This window comes from Myxine glutinosa, chromosome 10 (assembly GCF_964187855.1).
Source record: "Myxine glutinosa chromosome 10, kmMyxGlut1.1, whole genome shotgun sequence".
NCBI lineage: Eukaryota > Metazoa > Chordata > Myxini > Myxiniformes > Myxinidae > Myxine > Myxine glutinosa.
In genome coordinates this window covers 30,655,408-30,675,783 of record NC_136270.1, presented here as the reverse complement: position 1 = coordinate 30,675,783, position 20,376 = coordinate 30,655,408, and the positions used below count along the sequence as shown (strand labels likewise).

General features: G+C 42.1%; 1 protein-coding gene across 1 annotated transcript in view; it reads left to right on the top strand.

Annotated features, from left to right (window-relative positions):
- MYO15A (myosin XVA) overlaps positions 1–20,376 on the top strand; it is a 184,715-nt gene that overhangs the window by 34,106 nt on the left and 130,233 nt on the right. The window contains exons 8-11 of the mRNA XM_078785176.1: positions 713–861; positions 1,229–1,274; positions 3,969–4,093; positions 13,020–13,140. Coding sequence (XP_078641302.1) covers positions 713–861; positions 1,229–1,274; positions 3,969–4,093; positions 13,020–13,140 — 441 coding nt within the window. The remainder of the gene's footprint in view (positions 1–712; positions 862–1,228; positions 1,275–3,968; positions 4,094–13,019; positions 13,141–20,376) is intronic.

Below are 20,376 nucleotides of genomic sequence, written 5' to 3'. Positions count from 1 at the left end.
CTTGTCTTTCATTGATTTTACTCCATTTCTTTTCTTTATGTATCGGTCTAGGATAAGTGAATTATTTCAGAATTTTTTTCTGTAAGGCCCACTTAGCTGCAACTAGATGGGTTTGAGAGTTGCGGAGTAGTGGCTGAAACCCAAATCCTGTCCAGGTTCCTCCTGATGACCCTATCTTTGCTCTTTATTTATTTGGGTTCCATCTGATTACTCGTCTGATACGCCGGATTTGTTCGGGTTCCATCTGATTCAGCAATTGGTCTTTCATTTGATTACAATATTAAAAACTTCTAGTATCCGGATTCAAAATCGAACAATTTGTTTTTGTCACACACACAACTTGTCCACCAAGTTTCTTCCGAATCTGTCTATAATTTCCTGAGATATCGTGTTGTATATTGTTTTTGGCCCAATTTCTCAATGGTGAAGAATCATTTAGAAAACGCTCGTATCCTGATCCAGACCTTCACCAAAATCGAATCAATTCATCCTTATCACACAACCAACCCACTTATCACACCCAATTTCAGCCGAATCCATCCATAACCTTTTGAGATATTCTGCTTAGAGACAGACAGACAGACAAACAGGCAGGTGAAAACATAACCTCCGTCCACTGATGGAGGTAAAAATGTAACACTCTCATTGAGGTTGGTTTAAAAATCAACGAGGAAATGGTGATGCAGGATTGTATTTTCCTTCATGGTCGCAGATCGTTGCTGATGAGTTCCGAGAGCACACCAAGGAAGTACAGCGCACTTCTCTGGGCAAGCTGCAGGGCCCAGGTCGGAGATACCAGCCGCCCACAGTTGCTGCCAAGTTCTCTCACTCACTTTTTGAACTCATGGAGAAGATGGAAAAGTAAGGACCTGCATTAAAAATAATAATTTGTAGACTATTTTGTTGAAGTATGTATTTGTACAGTTTTTTATATAAAAAGCAATGCTGATGACAAATTTTAAACTACAATTATAAGGTGAGTTTATCTCCATATTTTAATCCCTGACATTCATTGTTTTTCTCGTGTACGCAAAGTATTTTAATCTTACCCAACCCCAACATTTTACATCTCTTGTAGAATGAATATTTAAATGTTAATAAGTGCTTGCGATGTTCCGGAAGGCCTTGCTCAGGTAGCTCTATTTTAATAATAAAAATGCCACTGGAAATCATTAAACGATGGATGGTTTGGTATCTTTTTTGACTCACGAAAAACATTTCCGCACAGATGCAACTCCTTCTTTGTCCGCTGTTTGAAGCCAAATAGCACAAAGGTATGTGAAATGCATTTAAAAAACAATACACATTATCAATCATATTACACACGTTTCTCAATCTTGTTATTGCCACTGCTGTGCAGCATAAGGACTGAACTATAGCTGTCCACCCTTTCCTATTCTGTGCTCGATGCTGTGCTTCTTTCATAGTCATTTGAGCTTCCATTAGATCGATGGCCACGATTTGCTTCCATCTGATTCTTGATCTACCAATTGGCCATTCCATTGTTAATCCTGCTTTGGTATATTATTAGTCCCACTCGTGGAGGGGACTAAAGGTTTGCTCTCTGTCTGTCTGTCTGTCTGTCTGTCTGTCTGTCTATCCGTCCGTCCGTCCCACCTGTGGTTTTATGACCTTTTCCATACCCTTTAACATATTCAACTGAAACTTTGTACATGGATTTACTATGATATGTTGCAGAACAAGTTTGAATTTTGGAGCGTTTCACAAATTTTTCACTGAGTTATGGCATTTTTGCTTGGAAAAAGAACATTCATCGGGACATTCATGAGGATTCGGGCCCGATATGGGACATGTATTGCCAAGCAATTCTCCCTCGTGTTTTCACTTGTCTTTCCTCCTTCATTCTTTCAATATATCCAAACCATTTCAGTCTATATTTACGTATTCTTACACTCACTGGAATTTGATCAGGTCTTTCTGACATCTTATAATTACCTCCGCCATTGAAGGTGGACAGAGATTATATTGTCATCCCTGTCTGCTTGTGTTTTTCTGTCTGTCTGTGAGCACGATATCTCAAAAAGTTATGGATGGACTTAAGACAAAATTTGGTGGACATGATGAGTGTTTGACAAGGACGAATGGATTACATTTTGGTGAAGATCTGGATCTAGATAGACGATGTTTAAAGTGATTCTTCACTATTGAGAGATGGGGTCAAAAACGATATATAGGACGATATCTCAAAAGTTTGTGGACGAGTTGTGACGAAACTTGGTGGATGAGTTAGTTAGGTGACAAAAACAAGCTGATTAGATTTTGGTTCTGGTCTGAGTCCAGATCCGGCCTATCGGTGGATACATAGCATAAACTGCTCAGTTGGTGGATATATATATTTTTAATTTTACTTTTCCTGACATTCCCTTCCTTTTCCACAAAAGTGACTTCAGAGTGTTATCAGCTTTCACAGCTCCTTCCTTCCATCTTGTTATGTCTTTTGTTATTGTTCCATTGGATGTTATAATAGACCCAAGATATTTAAACTCATATTTGTTAGCCGCGTCGCAGACGCTGGTCATAGAGTGCCCTCTGCTGTTGTTGTTCTTCTTCTTGTTCTTCTTCTTCTTCTTCTTCTTGTTCTTGCAGAGAAGACAAAACCTCAAAGCTCCACCCATTCTGGGAACCATAGCTCCACCCATTGTGGGAGAGGCTTCATATAAACAAATATCCACCATTTTATTAACTCGCATAGCTTTGAGGCCTGTTTTGTAGGCCCGTGGTGTCTTCCTCTCTCACACAGTTTTATTTCAAATCAAATTCGATATATCATTTCATTTTTCACAGTCGCTAACATAGTTTTAGACTCGGTTGAAAAAAAACAGGAAGAAAATCCGATGAAAGTTGCCCTTTATAGAACGAAATGAATTCTCAAAGGCCTGTAACTTCAAGTCCATTGAGATATATTTTTTTTAAATCGCGGCATGGTTAGTCATACACCGCCCGAAATAACAGATGGGAAAATGCCGAGATATATTAAAAATTCGTCCATTTGATGACAATCGTCACGATGAAATATTTAATTTATACGTCGTCACAATAATGTGGAGAGAGGAGCATAGCTTCGTTCACGTGTCGCCACACACGGGAAATTGCCGAGATTTTTTTTTTTAAATCGCGGCATGGTCAGTCATACACCGCCTGAAATAACAGACGGGAAAATGCCGAGATATATTAAAAATTCGTCCATTTGATGACAATCGTCACGATGAAATATTTAATTTATACGTCGTCACAATAATGTGGAGAGAGGAGCATAGCTTCGTTCACGTGTCGCCACACACGGGAAATTGCCGAGATTTTTTTTTTTTAATTGCGGCATGGTCAGTCATACACCGCCCGAAATAACAGACGGGAAAATGCTGAGATATATTAAAAATTCGTCCATTTGATGACAATCGTCACGATGAAATATTTAATTTATACGTCGTCACAATAATGTGGAGAGAGGAGCATAGCTTCGTTCACGTGTCGCCACACACGGGAAATTGCCGAGATATATATTTTTTAAATCGCGGCATGGTCAGTCATACACCGCCCGAAATAAGAGACGGGAAAATGCCGAGATATATTAAAAATTCGTCGCCACACACGGGAAATTGCCGAGATATATTTTCACTTTGCACAAAAATAACATCAAGTAATCGAATCAATAGGAATGTCCTGTGCCTATAACATCGACGTTATAGGCACAGCTGCATCTAGGCATTGTGTAACATCGACGCGGCTTTTGTTTTAATTAAAACTTTTTGTACTTGTTAAACTACACCTTCTGCTACATAACATGACAAAGCAACCAGCACTTTATCTTGTTTTATTTTCTTAATTATGTGATAAATACAAATGTTAATGAAAATGTGTCAATTCATTTATTTTGTGTATTATAATGAACAGTGTGAACAATATTTAGATAGACAAGATAGTGTCCGTCTGCATATTTTCACTGCCAGGAACCGAACCTGTTTGAGCTGGAAATGATGAGCAGCCAACTTCGATACTCTGGAATCTTCGAGACGATACGAATCCGCAAAGATGGTTATCCAATACGCCTGTTCTTCTCGACATTCCTCTCCAGGTTATTCGTCATATTTACCTTCATCTCATTATGCTACTTTGGTGTTCGTTTTTGACAATTGGTATAATCTGCTTGTCAGTCTTGATTACCAGTACTGGTAATTGTGATTAAACTCTAAGTGCAGATATAATTAATAAATCATTTAACTACTACTACCACCACAACTACTACTACTACTACTACTAATACTTTAATGACTTCAATGATTCCCACCTTCATGTGGGGTTGGCCAGGGAACTTTCTTTGGCAAAGTCTTTCACAAAATTCTGGGCCAGATGTTTGATTGAAAGTGGCAAGAATTTGTAATTTGTTCAGGGTGCCGGTGATAACTCACCTACACTTCACAAAAGAGGCCGTTGGATCGTTAACGTCCACCAGCAGATGCTAGCAGATTCAAGACACTGCACACTTACCTGAATTTCCATCCAAGACACTGCGCAATTACCTGAACTTCCATCCAAGACACTGCGCAATTACCTGAACTTCCATCCAAGACACTGCGCAATTACCTGAACTTCCATCCAAGACACTGCACACTTACCTGAACTTCCATCCAAGACACTGCACACTTACCTGAACTTCCATCCAAGACACTGCGCAATTACCTGAACTTCCATCCAAGACACTGCGCAATTACCTGAACTTCCATCCAAGACACTGCACACTTACCTGAACTTCCATCCAAGACACTGCGCAATTACCTGAACTTCCATCCAAGACACTGCGCAATTACCTGAACTTCCATCCAAGACACTGCACACTTACCTGAACTTCCATCCAAGACACTGCGCAATTACCTGAACTTCCATCCAAGACACTGCGCAATTACCTGAACTTCCATCCAAGACACTGCACACTTACCTGAACTTCCACCCAAGACACTGCAGACTTACCTGAACTTCCATCCAAGACACTGCACACTTACCTGAACTTCCATCCAAGACACTGCACACTTTGCGATATCGATGTCCTGCCTGCGAAACACCAATCCAACAGTTTATAGTCAGGTCAGGAATCAAACACAGACTAGAAAAACTCAAAGGCAAGTTGTCTGGCAAGTGTCTCAAAGGCAAGTTACCATCTGGTCGGATATATAACACATTGGCATAAACACGGTCAATTTTGACCTGAGAAGACATTTTCGATGACACATCAAGAAGTAACATAGATTATATTATTTTTATCATCTGAGGAAGTTGTTGATAATACAATATACAAAACATAAAAACCATGGAATATTTGTATTCCTAGTTTATGTTAATTTGGTATAACTAAGAAACATGTAATGCTCATCTCCAGTTTCACAATGGAGTATCAGACTCTAAATTAATATGCAATTGTAGAAGTCTGCAATGGTTGGACAACAGTGTACTGCACTGTAAAAGCAGCCATTACAAACATTGACAAAACCTGTATGATTCGAATCTATCAGATGCAATGCCTTATATAGATAGGAGCGAAAATGTGGAGACCTCTCGTTACTTAGAATCTTGGTAATTGTATTATTGGCAATTTTAGTCGATTTGTATTATTCACTGCACTACCAATGGAAATCAGGGTTATTTTTTACTTGCATGGTGTAAAGTTTGTCCAGGATCTGCAGCACACATCACACATACGCATGCAGACAGAGAGAGGCCAACACGAGACTAGATTTCAGACAAACACAGCTGCTGACCTTGGTAGAAGTGGCAAAACTTCCCCAGATACACCGGTCATCTTTGTGACATTCCCTCGTCGTTCTCTCCACAGTCAGCGAAAGCAAACTTGGGAGAAATTCCCACCTCCCAATGTGGATTCCAACCCATGGGGTTCATCCTTGCTCCATCCTTTAAATGCGAGGCCATATATGCCATTTCTGTAGTATTTGATATGACTTGACCAGAGTCAGATTCAAACCACTAACCTCCCAGACCCAGAGCATATGCTCAAACCACTTATTGTGGTAACTATGGTAACTGTATGTGTATATTTAGCAAATTGAAGGTTCTGGACAGGACATATCAACTATATTTGCCTCCAATGTTTAAACCCAGGGACATAAAGCTGTGTCATCCATCTCTTGTTGGGGTTCACTGGTGGACATTATCGATCCCATGGTACCTTTTAGAAATTTTGAGAAATGGTATTTTGAGAAAGGTAGGCCTTGATGTGCCAATGGCCAATGTACAACTTTCCTGCCCTTATTGACAGTACCCTGTTACAAACTGGCAATCTGTCCAGCCAAAAACATTCACGATTTGATGTCTGTTATGCTGTGAATCCGTATGGTCTTGGATTAGACTATAAAAACAAGCATGTCCCCGTTAATTATTAATTGTCCCCGTTAATTAATTTGGGGTGAATTAACACCCCGTTAATTCACCCCAAATCCACTTTTTTTTTGAAATACCGACTTTTTTCTTTCCTGGAAGTCCTCGCAGTGTCCATGTGTTTTATGCTCCTCCCCTCCCCCCCCCGCCTTCCCCCTGCCTCTTCCTCCCAAGCCCCCTCCCTCCCACAGATCTTCTGTTGTCCCTGTTCTCTGCTGTTGTACTTGTGTGCTTCCCTCTCCCTCCCCATCTTGTCTCCCACTCCCTTTTTTGTATGTTTTGTGTGTCCGTTCGTTGTTGTTTTTTGTGATTAATGTTAGCTCTTACATGAGCCTCGATCTTGTATACCAAAAAAAAAAAAAAAGTCCTCCAAGACTCAAACACTGCAGCAGCGGGTCAACGTTGGCCGTTGTCATTGTTCATCCCATTGGTCTAGCAATAGTGGATGGAATTAAAATTCATTGTTAGTCCATGTTTGTATTATACAAGTTGAGAATAAACAGAACGATTTAGATTTAGGGGGACATTGACGTAAGAGCTTATATAATGTAATTCTTTGAGTCAGATTTCATCCGAGCTGTACCGATGAGGGTTTACGATCGCGTTTATCAGAATTTATTTTATTTATTATCTCCGACACTTAAGGTGGATTGAGGTTACGTTTTCATCCCTGTGTGTTTGTCTGTATGACTGTTTGGCTGTGAGCAGTGTATATCAAAAGGTTGGACATGGATTCAGACGAAACTTGGTGGACGGGTTGAGTATGTGACAAGGACGAATCTATTCGATTTTGGTGAAGATCAAATCCGAAAACGAAAATTTTAAAAGTGATTTGCACAATTGAGAGACAGGACAGCATACGTGATGACAAAACATGGTGGATGAGTTGATTAGGTGATAAGAACAAGCCAATTAGATTTTGGTTCATGTCCGAATCCAGATCTGACTTATCAGTGGATGCAAAACGTAAACTGTTCACCAGGCGGAGGTATGCGCTCTACCAAGTGCCATTCTAGTTTACACATTATTATTTCAAATGCCTAGTTTGATGTTGATATTCAACTTTTTGTGAAACAATTTTGTATTTTTATAATGATGTGCTAGGTTGGAAAATAGCATACAGTCACGTGAAAAAGTAAGTACACCCCATGTAAAGTTTTGACTTTTTCAACATATTTCAACATACAGCTATTTGATCTCCATTTCAAAAATATTGATAGATAAAGGTGATATAATATAACAAATATCATGAAACATTTACATTTTGTAGTCCATTGTATAATTTAAATAAACATAAATGCAAATTTCGCATGTGGAAAAAGTAAGTACACCCCTACATTTATCACTACTTCAAATACCTAAAATTAGAATCAGGTGCACCAGCTCAGGTGCAAATGATTAGAACATCGTTAGAGAGGATCTTGGAGGAACCTGTCTTATTTAAACCTCACACATTTAGTTTGGTTTGCTCTTTGTTGTTGAAGTGTGCGGCGTCACCATGCCTAGATCAAAAGAGCTCTCTGAGGCCTTCAGAAAGAAGGTTATACATGCCAACGAGTCTGGGAGGGATTTAAAAAGATCTCCAAACAACTTGAAATCAATCATTCGACAGTCCGGAAGATCATCTACAAGTGGAGAAGATTCCAAACACTGCCAACTTGTTCAGGCCAGGCCGCCCCAGCAAGTTTAGCCCGAGAGCAGACCGCAAGATGCGGAAAGAAGTCTCTAAGAACCCCCAGAATGTCATAAGGGGACCTGCAGGTAGCTCTTGCCACTGTTGATGTCAAAGTGCATGAGTCTACCATTAGAAAGAGGCTGCACAAATTTGATCTACATGGGAGGTGTGCCAGGAGGAAACCTTTGCTGTCCAGAAAGAACATCAGGGCAAGACTAACTCCTCATCGGAATGAAAACTGCCACCTGCACTCTTGACCCCATCCCCTCCAGCTTTGTCAAGGCCTCCCTTCCTGCTCTCTCTCCACTTATCATTGCAACAATAAACTCCTCCCTGTCTACAGGCATCGTCCCACCATCCCTCAAAATTGCTGCTGTTACCCCCATTCTGAAAAAACCTGGACTAAACCCTGACACCCTAAATAACTTCAGACCCATCTCCAACCTACCCTTTCTGTCAAAGGTTTTGGAACGCGCTGTAGCCACTCAACTCAAACATCACCTCTCTGCCAATAACCTGTATGAAACATTCCAATCCGGATTCCGCTCCAACCACAGTACTGAAACTGCTCTCCTCAAAATCACCAACGACCTTCTCCTCTCCTCTGACGCTGGCAACCTCAACATTCTCATCCTCCTCGACCTCAGCGCCGCCTTTGACACCATCGATCACACCATCCTCCTCACCCGACTTGAAACCACCTTTAACATTACCGGCACTGCCCTCTCTTGGATTAAATCATACCTCTCTGACAGACGTCAGTTCATCTCCATCAATAACTGCAAATCCCCCACTGCTCCCCTCCCCCAAGGTGTCCCCCAAGGTTCAGTTCTTGGCCCCCTCCTCTTCATCCTTTACCTGTCCCCCCTCGGTCACTTAATCCGCCGTCATGGTCTCCAATTCCACTGCTTCGCCGATGACATCCAGCTTTTCATCTCCACCAAGTCCATCTCCACCGCCACCCACTCTATCCTGACAAACTGCATCACTGAAATAAAATCCTGGCTTCAAATCAACTTCCTCAAACTTAACTGTGATAAATCTGAAATAATCATCATTGGCCCAAAAACGCTCACCAAGTCCACCCATAACTTTGCCCTCAACATCGACGGTTTCCCAGTATCCACCTCCCCTCACATCCGGAATCTTGGCATCATCTTTGACCAAACCCTCTCCTTCGACAAATACACTAAACAGATCACAAAGACAGCCTTCTTTCACCTGAAAAACATCGCCCGTCTCCGTCCATCCCTCTCCTCCGTGGCTGCAGAAACCCTCATCCACGCCTTCATCACTTCCCGTCTGGACTACTGCAATAGCCTCCTTTATGGTTCACCCTCAACAATCACCAATAAACTCCAATACATTTAGAACTCCGCTGCCCGTCTACTCACCCATTCCCGGACCCGTGACCACATCACCCCCGTCCTTTACAAGCTTCACTGGCACCCCATCTCCCAGAGAATCCAGTACAAAATCCTCCTCTTGACCTACAAAGCCCTCCATAACCTGGCCCCATCCTACCTGGCTGACCTGCTCTCCAGACACACTCCCACCCGCAACCTCCGCTCTGCTGGTACCAACCTCCTGACCCCCCCCCCCCCCATCCGGACCAAATTTAGATCCTGGGGGGACAGGGCCTTCTCCATCGCTGCTCCCACCCTCTGGAACTCGCTACCTCACACCATCAGAGACTCCTCCTCACTCACCACATTCAAAACATCACTCAAGACCCACCTGTTCAACACTGCATTCAACATTTAACCCACAGCATCTAACCCCTGACTATCTCCTCTCCTTCTCCCTCCTTTGTGCTTTGAATATTTCCCTATTGATTCTTCTTTTTTGCAATTGTTTTTATGTTTTGCTATGCATTATGTTTTGCACTCTGTCAAAGCGTCTTTGGGCTTCCTGAAAAGCGCTATATAAAATAAATACATTATTATTATTATTAAGACTAAAGTTTGCCAATGAACACCTCGGCAAAGACCAGCACTTCTGGAACAATGTGCTCTGGACAGATGAGTCAAAAGTAGAGCTATTTGGCCACAGTACCAGAAGACATGTTTCGCGAAAACCAAAGACAGCATTTGACCACAAGAAACTGATACCAACTGTAAAGCATGGTGGTGGAAATATTATGGTTTGGGGCAGCTTTGCTGCATCAGGGCCTGGGCAGCTCACCATCATCGAATCCACTATGAATTCTTCATTGTACCAGAGGGTGCTTGAGGATAATGTGAGGCCATCTGTCGGAAAGTTGAAGTTCAACCGAAGGTGTACCTTGCAACATGACAATGACCCTAAACATACCAGTAAATCCACCAAGGAATGGCTGAAAAGAAAGAAATGGAGGGTTCTGGAATGGCCAAGTCAAAGCCCGGATCTAAATCCCATCGAGATGTTGTGGGGGGATTTGAAACGAGCTGTGCATGCAAGAAACCCCTCAAACATTGCACAGCTGAAAGAATTCTGCATGGAGGAGTGGGCAAAAATTTCTTCCAGTCGATGTCAGAGACTGGTAAACAGTTATAAGAAATGCCTACTTGAGGTTGTTTCTGCCAAAGGGGGCAATACCACCTATTAGAGCCAAGGCTGTACTTACTTTTTCCACATGCGAAATTTGCATTTATGTTTATTTAAATTATACAATGGACTACAAAATGTAAATGTTTCATGATATTTGTTATATTATATCACCTTTATCTATCAATATTGTTGAAATGAAGATCAAATAGCTGTATGCTGAAATATGTTGAAAAAGTCAAAACTTTACATGGGGTGTACTTACTTTTTCACATGACTGTATGTCTAATATAAAGAAGAAAGTTTGTTTGTGTATGTGTTTTTTAGTTTAATCATCCGGACCCTGCAGGAACCAGTGCGACCTCTTTGATCCAGACAAACGTCGAGGGCTATGTCTGAATAAAAAATTTACCCCAGATAAAACCAGATATTTGGCCTTCAGGCTTCGATTGGGTCTTGTGCTTGTACACTGCCTTGGTTTTTTTTTTCCCCCGGAAGCGATCGAGTAATGCGTTCTGTGAAGATCTTATGTTAAGTTTGTAGTAATTTGTTGTAAACAACACAAATTTAATGACGATAGCATTTGCACGTGTGCTTGTTATTAAAAGGATTGCTGAGGTTTATTTTAGTACCTTCGTGTTCAGTCATTGAGTGAGTATGTTGCTTATACACTGCCTCGGTTTTTTCCCCCATGAGTGATCGAGTAATATGGTTTGCGATCATCATGCAATAAATATTTAAATACTGAATATGTTTCATTGAATTTACCCTGGGCAATGCCAAGATATTCCAAGATATTAGTTTCTAAGAAACGAGAGGTCTCCACATACTTCAGCTAGTTATTCATAAAGCATTGAACAGTCATGTTGAGCCAATTGCACCAGTCATGTTGAGCCAGTTGAGCCAATCGGTCCCCCTGTGCTGTCTTTCCCTCGTGGTCCCCCTGTGCTGTCTTTCCCTCGCGGTCCCCCTGTGCTGTCTTTCCCTCGCGGTCCCCCTGTACTGTCTTTCCCTCACGGTCCCCCTGTGCTGTCTTTCCCTCACGGTCCCCCTGTACTGTCTTTCCCTCATGGTCCCCCTGTACTGTCTTTCCCTCGCGGTCCCCCTGTACTGTCTTTCCCTCACGGTCCCCCTGTACTGTCTTTCCCTCATGGTCCCCCTGTGCTGTCTTTCCCTCGTGGTCCCCCTGTACTGTCTTTTCCTCGCGGTCCCCCTGTGCTGTCTTTCCCTCACGGTCCCCCTGTGCTGTCTTTCCCTCGCGGTCCCCCTGTACTGTCTTTCCCTCGTGGTCCCCCTGTGCTGTCTTTCCCTCACGGTCCCCCTGTACTGTCTTTCCCTCGTGGTCCCCATGTGCTGTCTTTCCCTCGCGGTCCCCCTGTGCTGTCTTTCCCTCGCGGTCCCCATGTGCTGTCTTTCCCTCGCGGTCCCCCTGTACTGTCTTTCCCTCGCGGTCCCCCTGTACTGTCTTTCCCTCGTGGTCCCCAAGTGCTGTCTTTCCCTTGCGGTCCCCCTGTGCTGTCTTTCCCTCGCGGTCCCCCTGTACTGTCTTTCCCTCGCGGTCCCCCTGTACTTTCTTTCCCTCGCGGTCCCCATGTGCTGTCTTTCCCTCGCGGTCCCCCTGTACTGTCTTTCCCTCGCGGTCCCCATGTGCTGTCTTTCCCTCGCGGTCCCCCTGTACTGTCTTTCCCTCGCGGTCCCCATGTGCTGTCTTTCCCTCGTGGTCCCCCTGTGCTGTCTTTCCCTCGTGGTCCCCCTGTACTGTCTTTCCCTCGCGGCCCACATGTGCTGTCTTTCCCTCGCGGTCCCCCTGTGCTGTCTTTGCCTCGTGGTCCCCCTGTGCTGTCTTTCCCTCATGGTCCCCCTGTGCTGTCTTTCCCTCACGGTCCCCCTGTACTGTCTTTCCCTCACGGTCCCCCTGTGCTGTCTTTCCCTCACGGTCCCCCTGTGCTGTCTTTCCCTCGCGGTCCCCCTGTGCTGTCTTTTCCTCGCGGTCCCCCTGTGCTGTCTTTTCCTCGCGGTCCCCCTGTGCTGTCTTTCCCTCGCGGTCCCCCTGTACTGTCTTTCCCTCGTGGTCCCCCTGTACTGTCTTTCCCTCGCGGTCCCCCTGTGCTGTCTTTCCCTCGCGGTTGTCAGCTCTTTCACGAGCCTCGATTCAGTATACAACAACAACAACAAAAAAAAATTGTTCGTTACAAGTGATTACTTCTTGTACTTCCTTGTAAAATATTAAGCAGGGGATTTGCCTTTCTTGAACTAAGGATATGCTGGTGCTTCACCAATGAATTACCCCTCAAGGATATCTACACGTGCAAGAGGAACCTATACTGATTGAATATTCTGGGTGGCATGATGGCTTGTCCTTTGAATATAGTTTCTGTAAAAGTCTGCCATTTGAGCCCTTTCCTGTGTGCAGGTACAAAATGCTGAAAGGAATCCAGAATTTGGGGCAGACAGATCGTAACAACTGCATTGCCATTCTCCGTACTCTTTGTGAGCATAGTCCGGGGGAACTGTATCAACTCGGCATCACACGGGTATGCATGGCTGTACCCTCTGGGGATGTCTCGAATGAAAGTGAACTCAAAATTAAAATATAAAAATCTTTGAGTGACTCCATCAAATTCAGATTTCGAGCCAAAGTATTGTCTGCATTTGAGAGCTAATGCATTGCTATCAGTGTCAAAGGAGGCATACCAGGATTAGCCTGATAAGTGTATTCCTGGACCACCTTGAAAACATGGGAGAGATTCTGCCTTGTCATCCATAGTGTTACAAGATGAGTGGGTAGTTGCATAGTTGGGGTGGGGAGGATGTCAGAAAGGGGCGGAGTAAAATAGGATTGGAGAAAGGGCCTAACTTGTGGATGGCACATTAAACCTGCACAATCACAAGCACAAGCCCAAGATAACCTCCAGACCAGCGTAACCAGATGCTCTGAACTCAGCCAAACACAAACATGTGTAACACAAATGATGTGCTCCACATGCACATCCTGACATACTTGTCTCGTTCCTTTATACCCATCTACTGGTATGGCATTCATGTAATCACATTTTAAAGCGATAGCAGCCTTCTGTCTCACCTTGGTTCTCTGATTTAAAACCTGCTGTCTCACCTTGGTTCCCTGATTTAAAACTTGCTGTCTCACCTTGGTTCTCTGATTTAAAACCTGCTGTCTCACCTTGGTTCCCTGATTTAAAACCTGCTGTCTCATCTTTGTTCTCTGATTTAAAACCTGCTGTCTCACCTTGGTTCCCCGATTTAAAACCCGATGTTTCATCTTGGTTTTCTGATTTAAAACCTGCTGTCTCATCTTTGTTCTCTGATTTAAAACCTGCTGTCTCATCTTTGTTCTCTGATTTAAAACCTGCTGTCTCACCTTGGTTCCCCGATTTAAAACCCGCTGTTTCATCTTGGTTTTCTGATTTAAAACCTGCTGTCTCATCTTTGTTCTCTGATTTAAAACCTGCTGTCTCACCTTGGTTCCCTGATTTAAAACCTATCACATCTTGGTTTTCTGATTTAAAACCTGCTGTCTCATCTTGGTTTTCTGATTTAAAACCTGCTGTCTCACCTTGGTTCCCTGATTTAAAACCCGCTGTTTCATCTTGGTTTTCTGATTTAAAACCTGCTGTCTCATCTTTGTTCTCTGATGTAAACCTGCTGTCTCACCTTGGTTCTCTGATTTAAAACCTGCTGTCTCACCTTGGTTCTTTGATTTAAAACCTGCTGTCTCATCATTGTTCTCTGATTTATAACTTGCTGCCTCTTCTTGGTTCTCTGATTAAAAACCTTCTGTCTCACCTTGGTTCTCTGATTTAAAACCTACTGTCTCACTTTGGTTCTCTGATTTAAAACCTGCTGTCTCACCTTGGTTCCCTGATTTAAAACCCGCTGTTTCATCTTGGTTCTCTGATTTGAAACCTGCTGTCTCATCATTGTTCTCTGATTTATAACTTGCTGCCTCTTCTTGGTTCTCTGATTAAAATCCCGCTGTCTCATGTTGGTTCTCCGATTTAAAACTTGCTGTCTCATGTTGGTTCTCCGATTTAAAACCTGCTGTCTCATCTTTGTTCTCCGATTTAAAACCTGCTGTCTCATCTTTGTTCCCTGATTTAAAACCCGCTGTTTCATCTTGGTTCTCTGATTTAAAACCTGCTGTCTCATCTTGGTTGTCTGATTTAAAACCTGCTGACTCATGTTGGTTTGCTGATTTAAAACCTACTGTCTCACCTTGGTTTTCTGATTTAAAACCTGCTGTCTCATCTTGGTTTTCTGATTTAAAACCTGCTGTCTCATCTTGGTTTTCTGATTTAAAACCTGCTGTCTCATGTTGGTTTTCATATTTAAAACCTGCTGTCTCATTTTGGTTTTCTGATTTAAAATCTGCTGTCTCATGTTGGTTCTCTTATTTTAAACCTGCTGCCTCATCTTGGTTTTCTGCTTTAAAACCTGCTGTCTCATCTTGGTTCTCTGATTTAAAACCTGCTGTCTCACCTTGGTTCCCTGATTTAAAACCCACTGTCTCATCTTGGTTCCCTGATTTAAAACCTGCTGTCTCATCTTGGTTTTCTGATTTAAAACCTGCTGACTCATGTTGGTTTTCTGATTTAAAACCTGCTGACTCATCTTTGTTCTCTGATTTAAAACCTGCTGTCTCATCTTGGTTCTCTGATTTAAAACCTGCTGTCTCATCTTGGTTCTCTGATTTAAAATCTGCTGTCTCATCTTGGTTTTCTGATTTAAAACCTGCTGTCTCACCATGGTTCCCTGATTTAAAACCCGCTGTTTCATCTTGGTTCCCTGATTTAAAACCCGCTGTTTCATCTTTGTTCTCTGATTTAAAACCTGCTGTCTCATCTTGGTTCCCTGATTTAAAACCCGCTGTTCATCTTGGTTCTCTGATTTAAAACCTGCTGTCTCACCTTGGTACTCTGATTTAAAACCGGCTGACTCATGTTGGTTCTCTGATTTAAAACCTGCTGTCTCGCCTTGGTTCCCTGATTTAAAACCTGCTGTCTGACCGTGGTTCCCTGATTTAAAACCTGCTGTCTCATCTTGGTTCTCTGATTTAAAACCTGCTGTCTCATCTTGGTTCTCTGATTTAAAATCTGCTGTCTCATCTTGGTTTTCTGATTTAAAACCTGCTGTCTCACCGTGGTTCCCTGATTTAAAACCCGCTGTTTCATCTTGGTTCCCTGATTTAAAACCCGCTGTTTCATCTTTGTTCTCTGATTTAAAACCTGCTGTCTCATCTTGGTTCCCTGATTTAAAACCCGCTGTTCATCTTGGTTCTCTGATTTAAAACCTGCTGTCTCACCTTGGTACTCTGATTTAAAACCGGCTGACTCATGTTGGTTCTCTGATTTAAAACCTGCTGTCTCGCCTTGGTTCCCTGATTTAAAACCCGCTGTTTCATCTTGTTTCTCTGATTTAAAACCTGCTGTCTCACCTTGGTTCTCTGTTCTCTGATCTCACCGTGGTTCCCTGACCTGCGTGGTTCCCCGCTGTTTCATCTTGGTTCTCCGATTTAAAATCTGCTGTCTCATCTTGGTTTTCTGATTTAAAACCTGCTGTCTCACATTGGTTCCCTGATTTAAAACCCGCTGTTTCATCTTGGTTCTCTCATTTAAAACCGGCTGACTCATGTTGGTTCCCTGATTTAAAACCCGCTGTTTCATCTTGGTTCTCTGATTTAAAATCTGCTGTCTCATCTTGGTTTTCTGATTTAAAACCTGCTGTCTCACATTGGTTCCCTGATTTAAAACCCGCTGTTCATCTTGGTTCTCTCATTTAAAATCTGCTGTCTCATCTTGGTTTTCTGATTTAAAACCTGCTGTCTCACATTGGTTCCCTGATTTAAAACCCGCTTTTTCATCTTGGTTCTCTCATTTAAAACCTGCTGTCTCATCTTTGTTCTCTGATTAAAAACCTGCTCTCTCATGTTGGTTCTCCAATTTAAAACCTGCCGTCTCATCTTCGTTCTCCGATTTAAAACCTGCTGTCTCATCTTGGTTCTCTGATTAAAAACCTGCTCTCTCATGTTGGTTCTCCAATTTAAAACTTGCCGTCTCATCTTCGTTCTCCGATTTAAAACCTGCCGTCTCATCTTCGTTCTCCGATTTAAAACCTGCTGTCTCACCTTGGTTTTCTGATTTGAAACATGCTGTCTCATCATTGTTCTCTGATTTATAACTTGCTGCCTCTTCTTGGTTCTCTGATTAAAATCCCGCTGTCTCATGTTGGTTCTCCGATTTAAAACTTGCTGTCTCATGTTGGTTCTCCGATTTAAAACCTGCTGTCTCATCTTTGTTCTCCGATTTAAAACCTGCTGTCTCATCTTTGTTCCCTGATTTAAAACCCGCTGTTTCATCTTGGTTCTCTGATTTAAAACCTGCTGTCTCATCTTGGTTCTCTGATTTTAAACCTGCTGTCTCACCTTGGTTCCCTGATTTAAAACCTGCTGTCTCATCTTTGTTCTCTGATTTAAAAATCTGCTGTCTCATCTTGGTTCTCTGATTTAAAACCGGCTGACTCATGTTGGTTCTCTGATTTAAAACCTGCTGTCTCGCCTTGGTTCCCTGATTTAAAACCTGCTGTCTCACCATGGTTCCCTGATTTAAAACCCGCTGTTTCATCCTGGTTCTCTGATTTAAAACCTGCTGTCTCACCTTGGTTCTCTGTTCTCTGATCTCACCATGGTTCCCTGACCTGCGTGGTTCCCCGCTGTTTCATCTTGGTTCTCTGATTTAAAATCTGCTGTCTCATCTTGGTTTTCTGATTTAAAACCGGCTGACTCATGTTGGTTCCCTGATTTAAAACCCGCTGTTTCATCTTGGTTCTCTGATTTAAAACCCCCTGTTCATCTTGGTTCTCTGATTTAAAATCTGCTGTCTCATCTTGGTTTTCTGATTTAAAACCTGCTGTCTCACATTGGTTCCCTGATTTAAAACCCGCTGTTTCATCTTGGTTCTCTCATTTATAATCTGCTGTCTTATCTTGGTTTTCTGATTTAAAACCTGCTGTCTCACATTGGTTCCCTGATTTAAAACCCGCTGTTTCATCTTGGTTCTCTCATTTAAAATCTGCTGTCTCATCTTGGTTTTCTGATTTAAAACCGGCTGACTCATGTTGGTTGTCTGATTTAAAACCTGCTGTCTCATCTTTGTTCTCTGATTAAAAACCTGCTCTCTCATGTTGGTTCTCCAATTTAAAACCTGCCGTCTCATCTTTGTTCTCCGATTTAAAACCGGCTGACTCATGTTGGTTCTCCAATTTAAAACCTGCCGTCTCATCTTCGTTCTCCGATTTAAAACCTGCTGTCTCACCTTGGTTTTCTGATTTGAAACATGCTGTCTCATCATTGTTCTCTGATTTATAACTTGCTGCCTCTTCTTGGTTCTCTGATTAAAAATCTGCTCTCTCATGTTGGTTCTCTGATTTAAAACCTGCCGTCTCATCTTCGTTCTCCGATTTAAAACCTGCTGTCTCACCTTGGTTTTCTGATTTGAAACATGCTGTCTCATCATTGTTCTCTGATTTATAACTTGCTGCCTCTTCTTGGTTCTCTGATTAAAATCCCGCTGTCTCATGTTGGTTCTCCGATTTAAAACTTGCTGTCTCATGTTGGTTCTCCGATTTAAAACCTGCTGTCTCATCTTTGTTCTCCGATTTAAAACCTGCTGTCTCATCTTTGTTCCCTGATTTAAAACCCGCTGTTTCATCTTGGTTCTCTGATTTAAAACCTGCTGTCTCATCTTGGTTGTCTGATTTAAAACCTGCTGACTCATGTTGGTTTGCTGATTTAAAACCTACTGTCTCACCTTGGTTTTCTGATTTAAAACCTGCTGTCTCATCTTGGTTTTCTGATTTAAAACCTGCTGTCTCATCTTGGTTTTCTGATTTAAAACCTGCTGTCTCATGTTGGTTTTCATATTTAAAACCTGCTGTCTCATTTTGGTTTTCTGATTTAAAATCTGCTGTCTCATGTTGGTTCTCTTATTTTAAACCTGCTGCCTCATCTTGGTTTTCTGCTTTAAAACCTGCTGTCTCATCTTGGTTCTCTGATTTAAAACCTGCTGTCTCATGTTGGTTCTCCGATTTAAAACTTGCTGTCTCATGTTGGTTCTCCGATTTAAAACCTGCTGTCTCATCTTTGTTCTCCGATTTAAAACCTGCTGTCTCATCTTTGTTCCCTGATTTAAAACCCGCTGTTTCATCTTGGTTCTCTGATTTAAAACCTGCAGTCTCATCTTGGTTCTCTGATTTTAAACCTGCTGTCTCACCTTGGTTCCCTGATTTAAAACCCGCTGTTTCATCTTGGTTCTCTGATTTAAAACCTGCAGTCTCATCTTGGTTCTCTGATTTTAAACCTGCTGTCTCACCTTGGTTCCCTGATTTAAAACCCGCTGTTTCATCTTGGTTCTCTGATTTAAAAATCTGCTGTCTCACCTTGGTTTTCTGATTTAAAACCTGCTGTCTCATCTTGGTTTTCTGATTTAAAACCTGCTGTCTCATGTTGGTTTTCATATTTAAAACCTGCTGTCTCACCTTGGTTCCCTGATTTAAAATCTGCTGTCTCATGTTGGTTCTCTTATTTTAAACCTGCTGCCTCATCTTGGTTTTCTGCTTTAAAACCTGCTGTCTCATCTTGGTTCTCTGATTTAAAACCTGCTGTCTCACCTTGGTTCCCTGATTGAAAACCTGCTGTCTCATCTTGTTTTTCTGATTTAAAACCTGCTGACTCATGTTGGTTTTCTGATTTAAAACCTGCTGACTCATCTTTGTTCTCTGATTTAAAACCTGCTGTCTCATCTTGGTTCTCTGATTTAAAACCTGCTGTCTCACCTTGGTTTTCTGATTTAAAACCTGCTGTCTCACCTTGGTTTTCTGATTTAAAACCTGCTGTCTCACCTTGGTTTTCTGATTTAAAACCTGCTGTCTCACCTTGGTTTTCTGATTTAAAACCTGCTGTCTCACCTTGGTTTTCTGATTTAAAACCTGCTGTCTCACCTTGGTTTTCTGATTTAAAACCTGCTGTCTCACCTTGGTTTTCTGATTTAAAACCTGCTGTCTCACCTTGGTTTTCTGATTTAAAACCTGCTGTCTCACCTTGGTTTTCTGATTTAAAACCTGTTGTCTCATCTTGGTTTTCTGATTTAAAACCTGCTATCTCATGTTTGTTCTCTGATTTAAAACCTGCTGTCTCATCGTGGTTTTCTGATTTAAAATCTGCTGCCTCATCTTGGTTTTCTGATTTAAAACCTGCTGTCTCATCTTTGTTCTCTGATTTAAAACCTACTGTCTCATCTTTGTTCTCTGATTTAAAACCTACTGTCTCATCTTGGTTTTCTGATTCAAAACCTGCTGTCTTATCTTTGTTCTCTGATTTAAAACCTGCTGTCTCATCTTGGTTTTCTGATTTAAAACCTGCTGTCTCATCTTGGTTTTCTGATTCAAAACCTGCTGTCTTATCTTGGTTTTCTGATTTAAAATCTGCTGCCTCATCTTGGTTTTCTGATTCAAAACCTGTTGTCTCATCTTGGTTTTCTGATTCAAAACCTGCTGTCTCATCTTTGTTCTCTGATTTAAAACCTGCTGTCTCATCTTGGTTTTCTGATTTAAAACCTGCTGTCTCGTCTTGGTTTTCTTATTTAAAACCTGCTGTCTCATCTTGGTTCTCTGATTTAAAATCTGCTGTCTGATGTTGGTTCTCTTATTTAAAACCTGCTGTCTCATCTTGGATTTCTGCTTTAAAACCTGCTGTCTCA